The 18,584-nt window shown below is 39.6% G+C and overlaps 1 protein-coding gene across 1 annotated transcript in view; it reads left to right on the top strand.

The window, feature by feature from the left end:
• Positions 1–18,584, top strand: part of VPS13C (vacuolar protein sorting 13 homolog C) — a 6,956,796-nt gene that overhangs the window by 3,167,071 nt on the left and 3,771,141 nt on the right. The window contains exon 36 of the mRNA XM_044076309.1: positions 2,906–3,053. Within this exon, the coding sequence (XP_043932244.1) occupies positions 2,906–3,053 (148 nt within the window). The remainder of the gene's footprint in view (positions 1–2,905; positions 3,054–18,584) is intronic.

Below are 18,584 nucleotides of genomic sequence, written 5' to 3'. Positions count from 1 at the left end.
AATCTAAGTTATTTTGAAAGACTAAAATGTCTGAACTTGTACAGTGTCTCTTAAAGATATTTAAGAGGAGATCTTATTCAGGTATATAGGGCATTTAGGGACAACTACCTCTGGGAATGTTTGGGGTTATCAAAAAGTACTAGAGAATCATCAGATAACATATGTAGAAGATTCTATGGGAATGAGAAGTGTACTAATTGGTTCTCTGGCAGAGTAGCTGATGCTTGGAACAGACTACCAAATTACAATAAAGCCAAGTGCTAGTTTAGATATTTTAAGAACAGCCTGGACATTTATTATGTGAATAAGTGTTTTGATATATTGGCAAGCTAGAAGGGCATTAATGCCTGTGCTTGAAATATTTGTGTGTAGGTCTCTCAAGACTTATGTGGCTAGTGATCTGGCCTTTGACCAGCTCATGTTCACCACACTTAGGAAATCATTTTATATAGCACAGCTTATAAGTAAGATCATTGCATCCATGTCCAGGGAGGCTACTGTCCCTTTGTACTCTGTTCTTATTAGACTAGTCATTGAGTACAGTGCTTCCTTTGGTGTGTACCTGCAAAGGCACATATTTCAACATGATCACCCCCAGAAATTAGTTACTGAAAGAATCTAGAGAGAGTGCAACACATGAATTATGAGACCACCTTAGATCACTCTACCTATTCTTAGTCTCCTGTAGACTGCTAAAGTATAACCTCTAACTAGCCTTTAAGTCCTCAAACCCTGTACTAATGAGCCTGCTCCATATCTGCACAAACAGTAGCATTAGAAGCTGCTGCTCTGAGGATGTTAACCTTTCCAGCAGTCTAACCAGGACATGCTGGAAGGGCAGATACATCTCACAGAGGATTCCACTGCACTGGACCAGGCTTTGTATCCATGTAAAACAAACTACGCCCGCTGACCATTCAAACACAGTCTGTACAAATGGATGGAAAAACACAAATGTATCCATTTTGTGATACTTGTGTCTGCTGGCCAGAGGACACTGATGTACTACAAAACTGTAACGAGTATTGGTTGCCTTTAAAAAGGAACAAGTAGCACTTGAGAATTCTGCTTGTCTGGATCTTAAAAATGCCTTTGGCTGTTAGCCTAGTATATTTATATGTCTGAAGCAAAGGGAAGTATGGATTTTTCTTTTCATCAATTCAAAGGCTGTAGCTGTAGTTCATAAAGTATTTATTGGTACTTTTGTTTATTTTATTTATTTGCCATTTGTTAACCGGGGTAGTCCACTGGGGCCCTAAAGAGCCCATTTTCAGTGGAGGCCCAGGGAGAAAAGCTCCACAGTAAATGCACACAATGTAAATGAACAGAAACTATAATATTTGTGGACTGTATATAAACAGCATTAGAGCAGTTATACAAGTCACAGTAAAGGAAGTTTTTACAGAATGTTATTACTACAGAAAGACTAGAATATATTTAGACTTTATACACACTATGATTCAAAGATAACATATTAGCTAATGGTAAGCATTGCCAATGAATGTATTGTCATTAATGGAAGAATTGTCATGGGGTGTGGTTAGTAGAGGATTGAGAGCAGGAGCATTTCCAAGCAGAGGAGAGATGAGTGTAGAGATGATTTAAAGGTGGCAAGGCTGTGGGTGGTAGTTCTGAGGGATGGTGGGAGGGCATTCCACTTTTTGGCGAGAGAGAAAGAGAAGATAAGCTGTCCAGGTGAACGCTTTGGCTTGTACACTTGAAGGTTTGTGTTATCAGATCTAAGGGGCCTGTTGAGAATGTAGGAGGTAAAGATGCAACTAAGGGGTGGGCAGTCAGAGGGTTTAAAGATAAGTTTGTGGGTGGTGGTAAGTTGTAGGTAGTTTGAAAGTTCAAGCCAATTTAAATACCGGAGAGACTTACAGTGGTGAGAGGAGTGTTTTGAGTTGGTTGTGAATTTGGATATCTTGTTGTAGCATGTTTCTAGTTTTGCTGTTAGGGAGGATTGGAGGTTGGTTAGTATTGGTGATCCGTACATGAGGGAGGGGAGGAGGTAGGTGGATGCTATTGTTTTTCTAGAGGAGTGTGTTTGGTTATTCCTGTTTTCTCTCTTTTTTTTTTTCAAACACCTGTATTGAATTATCAGTTGTGACACAGGCAAGTTTACATTCATATAAAAGTAATCGCACAATGATTACTTCACTTATATTGCTGTACATCATGTAACCTAAGCAACATTACATAAATTATTCAATTCCTACCTTTTTTTTTTTAAACAAGAAACGTCTTTATCAAACAATCACTTACTACATAGGCAATCATACATTTATACAAATGAAAAACCACACGGGCACAATTTTTCTGAGCTATGATACATAATCAGAATTGCCTAAGCATGGTAAGGCTTTGCTGTATCTAATGATGGCTGCCAAAAAAGCAATTACTAGAAAATGGAAATGAAAATCTAAACCAACTGTATTAGAAGTGAATATAGTAACAGAGGTAAAACAACTGGAATTGAGATCTTTAGAAAAGGGAAGGAGCAAACTACATAGGAAAAAAATGGGAATTGTGGGAACAATACATACAAGGGAAGAATGAGTTTTAAAAGGCAGCAGGACTTGAATGAGTTGGGTACTTTTCTTATTTTTAAAACTGTGTTTTTGTGTATATTTTAGTCCGTGTGTCTTCCAAAAAAATGATTGATATCTAAGATGCTGTAAACTGTGATCGTGATGGTTAAAATCTCAAAATTTGTGGAAGGTAATATAATAGTGTACAAGTGTAAGACTTTCATTGTGTTTTAAAGTGGTTACAGCATTACATTAGTTTGATCATTTACCTGCTGTTTAATGTATTGATAGCATTTGCTTCCAAAACTTAAGAATTCACATTTGTAGTACTGAACCGATGTGTCTTTTTTTTTTTTTTTTTTTTTTTTTTTTAGGACTATTCTGCAGTCTGGACCCTCTCAGTGTGATATTCAGATGCTGAAACCCATCAACATGCAGCTGAGTGTTGAGCGAAATTTGGCAGCAACATGGTTTTACAGCATTCCTGCTATTGCAATTAAGGGTGAACTACAAACAATGGATGTAAGGAGTAATGCTGTATATAATTCTAGGGAAACATAATCATAACAAAATGCTATTTTTAGATGACATCTTATTTCACAGACAATGCATTACATGATGTGTAACAATTTTGTAACCTCATTTAACGACCCTTTGTACATTACAGTTCCTTTTGTAAAAAGGAATTATTCTGACTACTTGACTAATCAGTTTTCAACTTCAAGCGTTTGACTACAAGTATAAAAGAACAGTTACTATCTGAATCGTTGACCTTTTATTTCAGATTTTATGTTCAGCTTACATTATCTCAAATGTACCAGTTACAGGCTTTTTAGAAAGATGTCACTTCATTTTACTTGGATAATTATAATTCACTAATAAAAAATTATTAAAAGTTCATAAGTTAAAGACCTGGGAACCTATGTAAACAGCAAACTGTTTAGTCACCACACATTCACTTTTGTAAGAAAGTGCTTTTTCATTTCACAGCTTATTACTAAGTCCGTATCCAAGGATGTGATCATTCTACTGTATTACAAAGCTATCAGGCTGATCACTAAGTCCTTGTATATGTACCTGTCCACACATTTGACAAAACTGGAATGCCCCACAATGCTTTCTTACTGAGAAAATCAGGGGCCTGAATCATAAAAGTATGCTGACCATCTCAAAGTCTTGTCCCGCTTCCGGATGTCATACAGGTTACTGAAGGGCAACCTCTGCCTCATGTACTGAGCCCCAGCAGACCCTATTCTTTCAGACCTACTTCACATTTGCATGTCCAGTAGGATCATGTATAAGTCTCTTTTGCAATGTAAGTAGAACATGTTGGAGGGATAGTTATGTATGACAGATCTTTAAAATCATCTTTCTCTCCACATAAGGCGAAGTACTTCCCTTACTCTGTTCAGATGTAATCTGGATGAATGGATGGGATAACTGCAGATTCAACCCCCTGGTTTAGCACCTGTGTCCCTCCTAGAGCAGCATTTAAATGCTGCTCAATCTTTGATGGCAGCATTTAAATGCTGTGCTAAACTCTTAGTTATTCATACTTAAAATGTAAGGGCTAAAAAATCCATGGGAATGTATGGCTAAGCTTTTAGAAATCCACGTGGCTCAGTACTCCAGTAAGTACCTATGAACCTGGTTTCATAGTAACTGTCTTTCTTGAATCAGATCTAACAATGTGACAACTGAGGTTTATACATTTTCCTGATTTAGTTTAACAGGTTGAAATTTTCTAATAAGTAATGCAGCATTAATAATACTCAGTTTTAGATAAATAGCAAAGCATTTTAAATTGATGACCATCTGGAAATGCGTATTTTGCATAAAACAATGTGTGATGACCTATTTGGTGTTGCAGCTTTTAAACAGTCCGTCTGTGTTTTTTAAGAGATATTAGAGTGTATGCCTAGGCATGTATACAGTTAGGAGGTCAGGAAACTGGAAGGGCCCATAATGTAAACTTATATACTCAACAATAATATACCCATCCCAAGTAACGAATTACTCATGGATGACCTGAGTTATGCAACAGTATGGAAAGGTACATTAGTTACAGGTGTATTTGTAAAACGCCTAGTTTTTTATCACTCAGAAATGTTTTGATCATAACAGATTTAGGCCATTAGTTTTATACAAGGATCTGAAATATTGACATAAAATAAATAGTGTGTGTGTGTGTGTGGGGGGGGGGGGGGGGGTCAGTGCACATTTTCTTTCCAGTTTAATAATCCTTGTCCATGGAAAGGTAGATGAAAATACATTTTCTTCGAACTTGTATCATTAATGATGGTCTGCTGGCCTTTTGCTGTCTTAGGTAGACTTAAAGATTGCATTTTCAAAAAATATGTTTACAGTTGCCGTGAAGAATTCAACTCTGTGGTTTTGAAGGTTACAGATTTGTAGTTAATTTGTAGTACATAATTAACCTTTTCACAAACCAGCTGCACTAGCTTGTTAAAGGGGGAAGAGTCAATGTTGCAGCCTTCAGAACACTTTTTTTATTTTTTGTCACAAGTGTGTACCTTAAGTAATGTACTGGGGGCCCATGTCACTGAATCTGCAGTCTTCTGCTATTTTTTGTGTAAATACCCTGTTTTTACTTTCAGAGCATCCTGCTGTCAGTCTGCCAAGTAAGACCACCCACTGTGATGTCATCAGTCACACCCCCTTCTCTGCCCTCCCAAATTTGACCATGCTTGAACTTTCCCAAATTGTTTTCATTCCATATGGAAAATCTATGCAATGTGGTGTTAGTTTCGATCTAGTCACACTCCAAAAATTGCATAACTGAATTACTTAGTTCGTCTTTCTGTGATGTGTGTGTGTGTGTGTGTGTGTGTGTGTGTGTGTGTGTGTGTGTGTGTGTACAAATTACCGTGGCTGTGTTAAAAACATGTTTGTAAATGATAAAGAAAAAGTTAAATACAGCACTAACTGCAGAATCAGTACAGTAATGTTCTGTACAAATAGTTTCCTTATCAGCAGTACCAGTATTGTAAGTAAGGCACTGCATCGATCAGTTCATCATTACTCTAAACTGCTTTGTTTACTAATCAGGAAGAGAGCAGCAGTGAAAAAAATTCTAAAATGAGCAACAATTATTTAAATATAACTGTAATTCTGTTGAAAAACAGAGCAAGGGGCTTTACATCTTGCATTTTCTGAGTAAAAAATACAGAACTCTTGGGTGTGGCATTATGGACTGTCTGTAACAGTATTACAAAGCCCATTGTCCAGGTGTCACTTGATACCTTTTTTCCAAAGATTAGGGAAATATCTTCTTCAGTTAGTAGTATTCACATAAAGTCTCACTTAAGGTGTGAATAACGTGTAGAGCCTGTCAAATGTTAGCTTCTTTCAGGTATCAGCTGCAGAGCCCTCAATCACTTGCCTCCAGACACAGATACAGAATGGTAATCAGGCACATGTTTTGAACTGTTAATTTCTGTAACTTGCCATGTTGACAGAATAGGAGAATGTGTGAAGTAAGGTTCACTTTCAGATGTAAAAGAAGTCAATAATTTAGTAACATTATTTGAATGTATTTTACCACTTTTTTTAGGTTGCTGCCAAAAAAACTGTCAGGCTACAATGGTGCAATATAATACTAGCCTCTTAAATTAATGCCGGTACTGATTTTGCGGACACGATTGAAGCGCTAAATAACCAACGTGCCAGTGCGCCTATTGATTTTGCTGCAGCAAACTGCCTTTTACAGTTTTTCAGAAAGCATTTATATTTGTATGTATGTCTATCTTGATGTAAGAAAGTATATTTCTTCTTTACAAATTCCCATAGCTACAGCTTTGAAGAAAGAAAAATCAAGGACAGTTTTTAAATTTATTCTAATACACATTGTAAAGTTAATGGAGTAACAACTGTTGCATAAGCATGCATCTTCAGAACACCGTGTACTGCTGTTACAAACTGATCCTCCCTAATGAAAATCACAGATCTTACAAAAGAAACTTAGCAGCAATATCAGTACTGTGATCAGTACCACTTGCTTCCCTCATGGTTCTAAAGTCTTTATTTCATATATTGTATGAAACCTAATGGCAGGAAGACTCAAACATTGGCAACCATTTTAAATATTCTAATTCTCTTGGAAATTTGAACAGGCTTTCCATCAGTGTGCTTGTTCTCAGCAAGAAGTATGAAACTTTAATGTATGGCATTGTTCATTGCTGCAATCCTTAGTGTTTTACCAGTTAATTAAACATTTTGCCAGGGGATGGGCAAAGTCAATGTCCTTCTACAAAATTAGAGACAACTGAGAAGTATGCTTATTACCAAAGTGTGTTCCTTCAAATTACAACTTTAGGGATGAAGCAAAAATGCTAGGCAACATAAGGAGCAGTTGAAAGGTTTATTTATTGTTGTAGTGTGTTCTCTGACAATGCTCTACTTTACTTCCATTCAGTTACATGTAGCTGGATTGATCAGTACTTACATCACTTGTACAGTACGCATATGATTCTACACTAATCTGCTCATCCCCATCCATAACCACATTACAACAACCCAGGAATCCTTCAACTCTGTGGAAAAATGGATCACTAATATCCAACTTATCCTAAATCCCAACAAGACCATATTACTGCTATTTACCCCCAACAAATCCAAAACCACTCCTCTTTCCTTCACTATCACCTCCAGTAATGGCACTGCAGTTTCTTCCTCTCCCCATACTAAGCTCCTTGGTGTAGAAATAGATACAGATCTTCACTTTGATGTCCATATTTCTCAAACCATCAAAAACGTTCATAAAAAAATAGGAACTTTATACAAACACAAAAACTTCCCATCAGACCAAGCACGGGCCCCCTTGCCCAAACCCACCTTTTGTCTACCCTGATGTATGCAGCACCAATCTTAACCAACATCAGGAAATTAGACCTAGACAAACTTGAGTCATGTTACAGTAATAGTGCAAAATTTGCCAATAACTCTGCTTTTAGAAGCCATCATTGCCTCCCCCTAAATGACCTCCAGTGGCTAGAACTTCCTCAGTTACTTAGTTACCAACAACTAATTCTTACCTACAACATTCTAAAGAATCCTCACAAGACTCTAGCTCTAAACCAACTACTAACCCAATATTCGGCAAATTATCCTCTCTGCTCAACCAACAAAATCCTCCTCAGTATATCCAACGCCAACATCACTGCAGGGAGAAGTCTTTACTCTCATAGTATAGCTAGAAAGTGGAATAACCTCCCCCGGTATGCGTCTTCTGCACCATCCATATCACAGTTCAAAAAAATCACTTAAGTCACATCTCATGGATTCCTGGCTCTGTCCTTGCATCACATAAATACTTACCTTCTTTCTTCCACTCCTCCTTACTTTCCTCCCTTCTCTGCTTACTGTCTTTATGCTACAGTGCTAAACTCCTCAGTTGACTGCCAACTGGGGCCTAACCAGGTGCAAATTCAGCTTGCTTGGAATAATCCATTGTAAATGTATATTATTTCTTGTGTGATTTGTCTTTTTGCTTGTATAATTACCACTGCAAATATTATTTATGTGGAGTTTTTCTCCCTGGGCCTCCACTGTAAATGGACCTCATTCCAGTCAGACTTTCCCAGTCAACAAATGTTAAATAAAATAAATAAAGAGCATTATTGTTCAGCATTAATTTACTTTTCTGTTACATAGCTTGATGCATAGAATATTGCAGCTTGCTTCTGTTCCCTTGCTTAGCTTCATAAATTACATTGTAATTGATGATAAATCTATCTCTCCAGTGCATTTTGTTTATCTACTGGTGGAGATATAAGAAATACAAGGCAACTGGGTCTTGCATGGCAAAAAAGGCAAGGCAGAGATCTCTGGAATACCTCTCAACTGTACAGATTTTCACAGAGTTTCTAGATTTTTGCCTCGTACTGTTGGTCTGTTTTTCACAAAAATTGAGGTTTTCTGGCAAATCACTGATTAATCATTGAAGACTGAAGTCAGAAAATAATGACAGGCACGTGAGTTTCAGACATCATACCCTTCAAAAAAATCATGCTAATGCCAAACATGTTATTCTATCAACTTTGTAAGTTTGTAAGAGCAGTATTTAAAAGTTGTCACTGTTTAGCCCCCCCCCCCCCCCCCATTATTTATGGCTTTGTCCAGAATTCTTGCTTTAAAAGGTTGAGATGTTGGATGTCTGCTCAAGATTCTCTAAGATTCTGAAGAAGCTTAGATCTTTAGTTCAGTGATCTCTTTATTTAGTCACATCTGGGGTCTTGCTAATTGTTTTATGTCTACTGAAGTACCTCCTAAAGGGAACATTATGCTCAATAATTGGCTAAACAATGCTGGTTAAACAGAAACCTTGACTTCTCTAGATCTAGATTATAGTATGTTGGAAAGTAGTAACACTATGAACGTTTTTCTCGCTATTGTCATAATGACTGGAAGATAAGTGATACTATCTGCAAAAGTAAAACAAAAACATCTGTAGTTTGAGTAATTGTAACAAATTAGACATAATATTAAAAAGATTGGTTAAGAATTGATACAGGTTATATGACAATCATTTAATAGTTAGAGGAATTTTAGACTATTTGTAGGGAAATTCAAGGTAGGTTACTGGAATGCAAACAGGAATTGCAATATGAAGTGAGGGAAAAACAGGCTTATGATATATTTAGAGAGGAAGTCAGGGAGTGAATATGATAGAAGTAAGGAAATAAGTGAAAAGGGTGAGTAAGGGGGTTTAAGGAATGAAAGGTACCTGTTCACATTTAGAGATGTAGTTTATCCTGGTTTGAGCAAGAACAGAGCAAGATTAAAGCTAGGAAATCTTTTAGAGTGGTTTTGAAAGATGGGAGGGAGGGAACTGACTTGATGGATACAGGTAAGCAGTTCAAAGCCTTAGCAAACTTGTACGAATACAGATAATGCCCAGCAGATTTGATAGGTTTGTAGACAGGAGTTTTTGGTCAGTGAATTGCAATGACCGACTGGGAACATAGTTGTGTAGAATTTGTTTTACTGCTGGACAGGCAGATGGATGCTGGATAATTTTATAGGTGGTAAGCTATGTATATGTTAGTTGAAGAGGCATTCTAACCAGTTTGGGCTTTTCAGTGCTATACAGTGGTGGGTTCTGAAAGGGGGTATTTGCTGAAAATTTAGCAACTTGTTATAGCATTGTTCAGGTTTTCATTTTTGTTAGCCTGGAGGTTAGGAAGGATGGGAGCACCATAAAAAAGTGTGGGGAGGAGATAAATAGTAGCGAGTGTAGTTGTAGTTGCGTCAGTGAGAACATTTTTGGCTCTGTAAAGCATCCCTAGTTTTTGATGAATTTTTCTTATGCAATTTTGTATTTGCAGGTGGAATGTTAGATTACGTCCACTATCACCCCTAATAATTTGCTATCATTAGTGACTTCAATGTTTGTATTATCAAGATAGAGGACTTTAAGTTTTGTTTTTTTTATATGAGAGGGATTTGGGGGGAAAGAGTAGTAGTTTGGTATTTTTTGGTTTAGCATAAATTGTGAGTTACCAAGCCATGTTTCAGTGGTGGTTAAAGCTTGGCAATAACTCCCAGTTTGTAGGCATCTACAATGAACAAACCTTCCATCAGTAAGAAAGGTGTGTGTGTGTGTGTGTGTGTGTGTGTGTGTGTGTGTGTGTGTGTGTGTGTGTGTGTGTGTGTATATGTAATGCCCTATCTAGGGCTAGCAAGTTAGTTAATTTGCTCAGGCTCAAGTCGTACCTTGGTTACAGGAGACAAGAGCCTGAATCCTCTACACCAACTACCAGAATACTCAAAAAAAAATATGAGTATCAATGCATTTTCAAGGAATTGTGAGCTTCAAGGGAAGGTTACTGTTGCTCATGTGAAATCTGTTTTCAATGTGCACCTGTTTTGTTTAGCATATGATCATCACTAAGTGTGCTACAGAACTTGAAAGCAGTGTTAGCACAAGTAGTATATTTGCTTTTGATACAGATGACTGTGGGTTCTACTCCCACACCTTGTAGATGGATTGCTAATACTGTGTTGTACCTTAAGGGCTGGGGGTGCTACAGTCTTGGGTGTGTCCTCTTTGGATCTGATGTCTCGTAACTATAAATCCATTGTTTGGTTTGCCATCTATACCAGCAATGTATTCTTCAAGGGCAGCAGGCACTAAATCTGTCGATGAAACACTGAAATTTAAAGTAGTCTGTGTGCAGCAACCTCTTCATTAGTTACAGATCTATTTAATGTGGAATTACTCAGATGACTTTTACTGCTGCAGAAATTGTGCATATTAACTGACACCGAGTAGCCTTTTATGGTTGAAATGTTCTGAAATTAACAGTTTTATCTTTATTGGTGCATGTTTGATGTTCTTCGTGTTTCACTGTTGCAGTCATAACTGTAGGGTGATCCTGCTGGCAGGCAGCCCGAGGTCGGCCAGAATTCCAAAGTCTGGGTCCGGCGTCGGCTGTGCCAGCAAGTACCCTGATGTCAGAACGCAGAGGTATAAAGCTGACGGCCAACGCCATCTTCTCCAGTCTTTCTTGCCGTGCAGTGGAAAGCAGCTCGCAAGTTGTTGGTTGGCAGATTCCCGGACAACGTGCTTTGCTTGACGTCTGTCCGAAGACGACGACTTCTCTTCTCAAGCTAAGTACCCCGTTGGGGAAACTTTTTTCTTGCTCCTCCGATGTCAGAAAAAGTTAATAATTGTATATCGTGTGGAAAACAAATACCTCATAAAGATTTCCACTCTTACTGTCTTCCTTGCTTAGGCCCTGACCACGACATTTCTTGCTGTCTGTTTTGTGCCAGGTTTAATTCTCGTACTATTAAGTGTAGGTACGATTGGGCCTTGAATTATTTCGATAGACGGTTCAATTACAGGATGTCATCGGATACTTTACCAACAACCGGAATTCACAAAAAGCGCAAGGACAAGGATAGGCCTCCGAGGTCCAAACAGGATTCTATGCAGCCGGAGCCAGCTTCGGGTTCGGCGGTCGTCAGTGAGGCTCTTTTGCAGCCCCTGTCGTCAGCCACTTCGGAACCGATGGCCGATACGGACTCCCATGGGGAGCCAACTATGCCCAGTATTTTATCTGCTGCAGGACCTTCGGACATCGCTCCTTCAGATGGGTCCGGAACCGCTGTGCAGGTACCGGCTTCTGAAGGGGTTTTCAGGCCTTCTCATATCACTATTACTACAAAGACAAAGGCAAAGTCAAAGACTCCTGTTAAGCCAAGGATGTCTTCTCAAGCTTCTTCGGATTCAGCTCCCAAGACCCAAAAGCAGTTATTAAGGATGGCTTAAGATTTGCTTACTATGATTAGGGGTTCTCACCCCCCTGCTGAAAAAAGGCCTAGACAGGATATTCCTTATGATTCCTCTGATCAGGCTTCTGTGTCTTCAGTCTCTTCCTCTGAACAGGATTACTCTTTTCCTCCTTATGAGGATTCTGATGCAGAGGACTCTATTCCCTCTGCTTCTCCCCCTGAAGATTTTTCTTTTGGGGAAACCTTGCATGAGATGAGAGAGCATTTTCATTGGGAAGGTCAGGATTATTCCGCTTCCAAGAAGAGACTTAGGGAATTTCTCCTTCTCCCTCAACACAGACCTTTGGCTATTCCTCCTGTTCTTGATATTGTGGATGATGCTTTCTCTGAAGCTAACCTGAATCCGGACTCTTATCCGCCTGCTCCTTCTAAGCCGGATAGATTTTATAGAGTCCCTGATTCCCATCAATTTTTGTTCAAGAACCCTTCTGCAGATCCTGAAACTATTTCTCATGGTTCCAAGGCTGCTAAGGCCACTTCAGCTAAAAATCCTATTCCCTCTGAAAAGGATTCTTGTGCCTTGGACAGATGGGGCAAAAAGGTGTATACTTGTGCTACTCTTTCTATTAGAGCTTTAAATTGCCAGTTTCATATGTTCAAGTATCAGCAATTTCTTTCTGTTTTAAAACAAAAACTTTCTACCTTTCCTGCATGTGCAGAGGACAAGGAATTACAGGATGTATTGCATGCAACTGAACAAGTTAGCAAACATAGTTTACATTGTGGTTTTGATGCCTTGGAGGCTTCTTGTAGGGCCGCAGCCTCTGGTACTGTTATCAGGAGACATGCTTGGCTTCGAGAGCAGAATTTGCCTGAGCAAGTTAAGGCTAAATTGTTAGATGCCCCTGTTCAGCATGATGTTCTGTTTGGATCTAAAGCTGAGGAGGTTATTAAAAAGATGGAGGATAAGGTGAAATCTATGCAGACTGTTAAAGATTTCTTACAAGTTCAGCCTCCTAGATTTACTAGAAATTGGCCCTCCAAAAATTGGTCCTTTCCCACATCTGACAGGCCTCAAAGGGGAAGATATAGACGCTCCAGAGGTCAGGCTCAGGCCTCTTACAGGTCCAGACAATGGACTGCTTCATCCCCTAGAAGGGGAGAAGACAGATCTCAATCACAAAGGAAGCAGACCCAATGACTCTCTCTGTTGGGCTACAGGTCCTCTTTGCCTGGAAGCCCCTCTCAGAGGAAAACTTCCTCTTTTCTACCAAAATTGGACTCATATTACCCAAGACAAATGGGTTTTGGACGTGATTTTAAGAGGTTACAAATTCCACTTTCACACTCTGCCAAGGTCTATTGGTTGACCGGATCTGCCAAAACATCAATGGTCAGAGGCCTTAAATCAAGTGGACGCTCTATTGGCCATGAGAGCCATAGAACCTGTTCCTCTCTCACAGATGGGAAAAGGTTTTTACTCAAGACTATTTCTGGTTTCAAGAAAACAAAGCTCATGGAGACCTATTCTGGACCTTTCAGTATTAAACACCTTTCTGGAAATTCCAAAATTCAAGATGCTTACTCTACAACAACTTCTTCCAATGCTCTCCCAGGATGCTTGGATGGTGACATTGGACTTCCTGCCTGATGGGAATGTGTAAGTAGGCTTTAACGCAGAAAATACCTCGGATTCAAGGCAGGTTCGAGGCACTTTCAATTCTTTGTACTGCCCTTTGGTTTATCTACTGCACCAGAGTCTTTACCAAGTGTCTGGCTCCAGTAGTAGCTTATTGCAGACTCCAGGGGATTCAAATTTACCCCTATCTGGATGACTGCCTTATTTAGGCGGACAGCAAAGACCTTTTACTTCAACATCTGGATTTTGTTCAACGTCTTCTCCTACTACTCGGATTTTCAGTGAACACAAAAAAGTCACATTTGATCCCTTCTCAGCAAATGATTTTTTTGGGAGCTCTTCTAAACACAAGCTTGCAAAGGGCCTTCCTCACTCCAGAAAAACAATTACAGCTGGCCTCAATTTTCAAAACCTTGGTAACTTTACCTCAGCTCACTGCAAGGAAATTCCTGCAGGCTTTGGGCTACATGGCTTCTTGCATCCTGTTGATTTCAAATGCAAGGCTTCATATGAGAAAACTTCAATGGTACCTAAAGAGTGTATGGTCTCAGCATTACCCACAGTCTAGACACAATGATTCCACTGATTCCTTGCCTCCAAAAGGAGCTCCTTTGGTGGTCCAGGGCTTGTGCTTTGAACGAAGGGAATCCCTTCCGTCTGCCTCAACCTTCTCAGATCATAACCACGGACGCTTTGGATTATGCTTGGGGAGCTCATTTTCTAGACATTGGCCAGCAGGGCTCTTGGACAAAGAAGCAACTACTCTGGCACATCAACTTGAAGGAAATGTTGGCAGTCCAAAATGCTCTTCTAGCATTCCAGACACTTTTGAAACCAGGACCTCTTCTGATTCGTACAGACAATACCACAGTCATGTGGTACATAAACAAGCAAGGGGACTCTCACTCTTACCCCCTTTGCAGACTAGCCATGAATTTATGGGACACAGCTCTAAATCTGAATCTGCATCTTCATGCTCAGTTCATTCCAGGAAAACAGAACCTCTTAGCAGACAGCCTAAGCAGAAATCTTTTGGATCCTCACGAATGGATGTTGGACCCCAACTTATTCAGCAGAATAACTGCAGTTTGGGATGTCCTCGGATCTGTTTGCATCCCATCTCAATCATCAGTTGCCCCTCTTTTGCACCAGGTCCTTCCACATAACAGCTTGGAAAGTGGATGCCCTGTCATTTAGCTGGAGGAATCTTTCGGGATATGCCTTCCCTCCTCTTCCTCTTCTGCCTCGGGTGTTACTGAAAATAAAACCGGGCAAACCCAAGACTATCATTTTGATAGCTCCAAATTGGCCTCGGCAGTTTTGGTATCCAACTTTAAAACACCTATTCTTGGAACCTCCTTGGATTCTTCCTCTGATCCCTTCTCTTCTGTCCCAGCATCAGGGTCAGATGCAACACTCTCAAATCAAGACTCTTTGCCTAGCAGCTTGGCTCTTCAAGGGCCTTTGATTCCTTCTCTTCCCAAACAAGTTTTGGGTGTTCTTTTAGAAGCTAGGCGGCCTAGCACTAGAAAATCTTATGCTTCAGAATGGAAAAGATTTTGTATTTGGATGCAGGATCGAGGTTTTGATCCTCTTTTGCCTAATATTTCCTCCATTTTACTTTACCTCTCAGACCTTCTGCTTAAAGGCCTTTCCTTTTCCTCCATCAAAATTCATGCTTCTGCTATCTCGGCTCATTATAATACTGATCCTCCCATTTTTTCTCACCAGCTGGTGAGACAATTTTTGAGAGGAGTTAAGAATTGAAGACCTCCCAGAACTCCTCCTGTTCCTGCTTGGGATCTTAATTATGTTTTGGAGAAACTTACTTTGCCTCCTTTTGAGCCTGCTGCGGCTTCGGATATCAAGTTCTTATCCTGGAAGACAGCTATCTTATTGGCATTGACTTCTGCCAGAAGGGTTTCAGAGTTGCAAGCTCTCATGGCTGTGGGAACCGTACATTATCTTCCACCAAGACAGAGTTTCCTTGAGGACAAATCCTACATTTATGCTTAAGGTGATTTCTAAAGTGGCTCTAAATCAGACTATTCACCTTCCTACCTTCTTCCCAAATCCTCAAAATAAAGGGGAAAGGATCTTACATTCATTGGACGTACACAGGCAACTACGATTTTGCCTGGACAAGACTAAGGATTTCAGAAAATCTGATCAATTGCTTATCTCTTATGCCTCCAGTTCTCTAGGCAAGGCTATTTCTAAACAAACTATTTCCAAATGGATTGCTCATGGAATAAGGTTTTGTTACTCTCACTATGGGAAACAGATTCCAGGTACTGTTAGAAGTCATTCTACTAGAGCAGCTGCCACTTCAGCAGCTTTTCTCAGAGGAGTTCCTACCAAGGACATTTTGGAAGCTGCCACTTGGAGTTCAGTGCATACTTTCTCTAAGCACTATAATCTCCCTTTGTATTCTAAGTCTAGGGCAGGCTTTGCCTCTGCTGTTTTGCAGGGTCTTCTAGCTGCCCCTTCTTCTGCATAACCTCCTCCCTCATTCACAGCTTTGGGATTCTACCCTACAGTTATGACTGCAACAGTGAAACACGAAGAACATAGTACAGTTGTGTACACCTACCATAAATGTAGATGTTCAAGTGTCTTCACTGTTGCAGTCAGTGTTTCCCTCCCACCAGTCCCCTCTTATTTTTGCTTGTTTTCTCTTCCACTTCTTTTGTGGTGTATTTGTATTCCTTTTTAGACACCTTTTGGTTTGTTTTTTGGGGGCTTCTGACATCTGGGGCAAGAAAGGCTGGAGAAGATGTCGTCGGCTGTCAGCTTTATACCTCTGCGTTCTGACGTCAGGGTACTTGCTGGTACAGCCGACGCCGGACCCAGACTTTGGAATTCTGGCCGACCTCGGGCTGCCTGCCGGCAGGATCACCCTACAGTTATGAATGCAACAGTGAAGACACTCGAACATCTACATTTATGGTAGGTGTACACAACTGTACTTTTCATTGCTTATTGGAAAAATGTTCAAACCTACAACTTTAAAACACACAGTAACAAGCGTTGTATAATTTAATACAATCAAGATGGTGTATCAAATGTGTATGCATGACCCTACAAATGTGTGCAAGGGGCCAATAGTTTGAAATCAGCCCAATGGTAAGCGTTTTCCTCCAATGACCAGATGCATTTTCTTTGATTGTATGTTTCAGTGCATTTCAGTTAATGTAAGTTTCAGTTGTAGAGAAGTTTACTGTTCATGCTAAGTCTGTTTTCATTGTGAGACCGTATTGTTTTGTTTAGCAAATGTCTATCTATGTATGTGCTATAACATTTGAAAGAAATATTTTAAAGCTCTTGAATCATTTTAGAAGTGAAGAAGAAAATAATATGCACACTGGCAGGTTTGAACAGTGTTTATGGTAAATCAGGAGAAGCAGCCAAGTAATGGACACTGGATTGGCTGCACTGTGGGCTGATGGGGCTACTGTATATAGGGGGCCCCAATCCATTACCCTGCCTAAACCCCCATTTTACCATGATCTAGCTCTGGCTTTCAGACCTGAGTTGATGGATTTTGCTTGTGCACCAGTTAGCATTCCAGCATGTAACTTATGGATTTACATTTAGTTTGATTAGTTTGTCATTGTGTGTGCGTGGGAAAATATCACAGGCCTTGACCAGATCAATGTTTGCTCTTTTTAGGGTTTTGTTCTCATCTAAAGCTTTAGTGACATTTTCAAAGAAGCCGACCAAGTTAAGCAGAGAAGTCTACCTTTCACAAATCCAAACTGATTTTGGGTCATGAGGTTGTGGGTTGCCAATATATTTATTTTTGAGGTCTTACATGTTTCACTGTCTTGCAGACTAGTCTAGTAAGGCTTACTAATGTATAGTTGCTAGAATTGATTGTGGAACCACCTTTACGAAGGAGGACAACCAAGGCTGGTTTTCTATATGTCTTGCATGAAGTCACCTGAGAGGCTAAGAATGACAGATTTAGGACTATATCTGAAAAACAGTTGTTTATACTGGCAAGGAAATACCCAAGTATTGCTGGCTACACAGAACTAATGTTTGTACCGCTGACAGCTGGGAGATCATCACTGGAGGATAGTGGAAGATGTGCAATGTAATAGTGTACCACATACCTAAAGACAACACACTGTTTTTACTGTCTGTATTTCAAGAAAGACATCTTCAAAATGCTCAAGCTAATTAACTTAGTTTTTTTGCATGTGTTGTAAACATAGCTCTGATAAATTTAAAATGCATTCCAGTTCAGGTTTCTGCCTGAATATTGGCAAGTAGAGCAAAGATTTCAGGTCTACTACTTGCCAATATTCAGGCAGAAACTTGAACTGGAATGCATTTTAAATTTATCAGAGCTATGTTTACAACTCATGCAGAAAAAACTAAGTTAATTAGCTTGAGCATTTTGAAGATGTCTTTCTTGAAATACAGACAGTAAAAACAGGTCTACTGCGGTGGTATTGTCGCCTCACAGTTAGACGTTGCCTGTTCGATTCTCAGAGCGTCTTCTGTGTGGTGACATGCGTGAATGGGCGTTACTTCGTTGAAGGTTGTGCGTTAGGCCTGGCAAGCCAGCACGTAAAACTGTACTGCCAATCATTAGCGGACCAGAGTTCGCTGTGGCGACCCCTAACCGGGAAAAGCCGAAAGACACAAAGAGCAAAGATTTCAGGTCACAAGTGATGTGAAATAGCCATGTACTATGTATATATGCATACATTTTTTTTTAATGGCAACATTGAACACAAGTCTGCACATGACAACTTTAACCAAACTTACAGCATGGAAACTTTGAAACTAATCACTTTCAAATTGTGACTATGCAGACTGGAAACAGTGTAACAGTTGGTTTCACTATCAAAATGTGTCAGACTACAGCAGACCAAATTTAACTACTTATATTCACAATTATTTCCAACCTCCATTATGATCAACAATTTCAGAACTCAACTTGGCAACTGGGGATGAATAAAACAATGCTATTATACATCTCTAAAAAGAAATGGCTGTTTTGGCTCACTGTTTTCACCCATTTATGTATGCTTATAACCAAGCTAATAACTGATAACATTATTCAGAACATTTTGGTTCGGAATATCTCAATCACTGTAACTGGTTGCATTCTTGTTGTCTGGTACTTGTTGTCTGCTGCTGAA

This window comes from Protopterus annectens, chromosome 7.part0 (genome assembly GCF_019279795.1).
Source record: "Protopterus annectens isolate FY-2018-M chromosome 7.part0, PAN1.0, whole genome shotgun sequence".
In the NCBI taxonomy this organism is placed as follows: Eukaryota; Metazoa; Chordata; order Ceratodontiformes; family Protopteridae; genus Protopterus; species Protopterus annectens.
The sequence above is the reverse complement of the archived record's forward strand: the minus strand, read 5'-3'. Positions and strand labels throughout refer to the sequence as shown.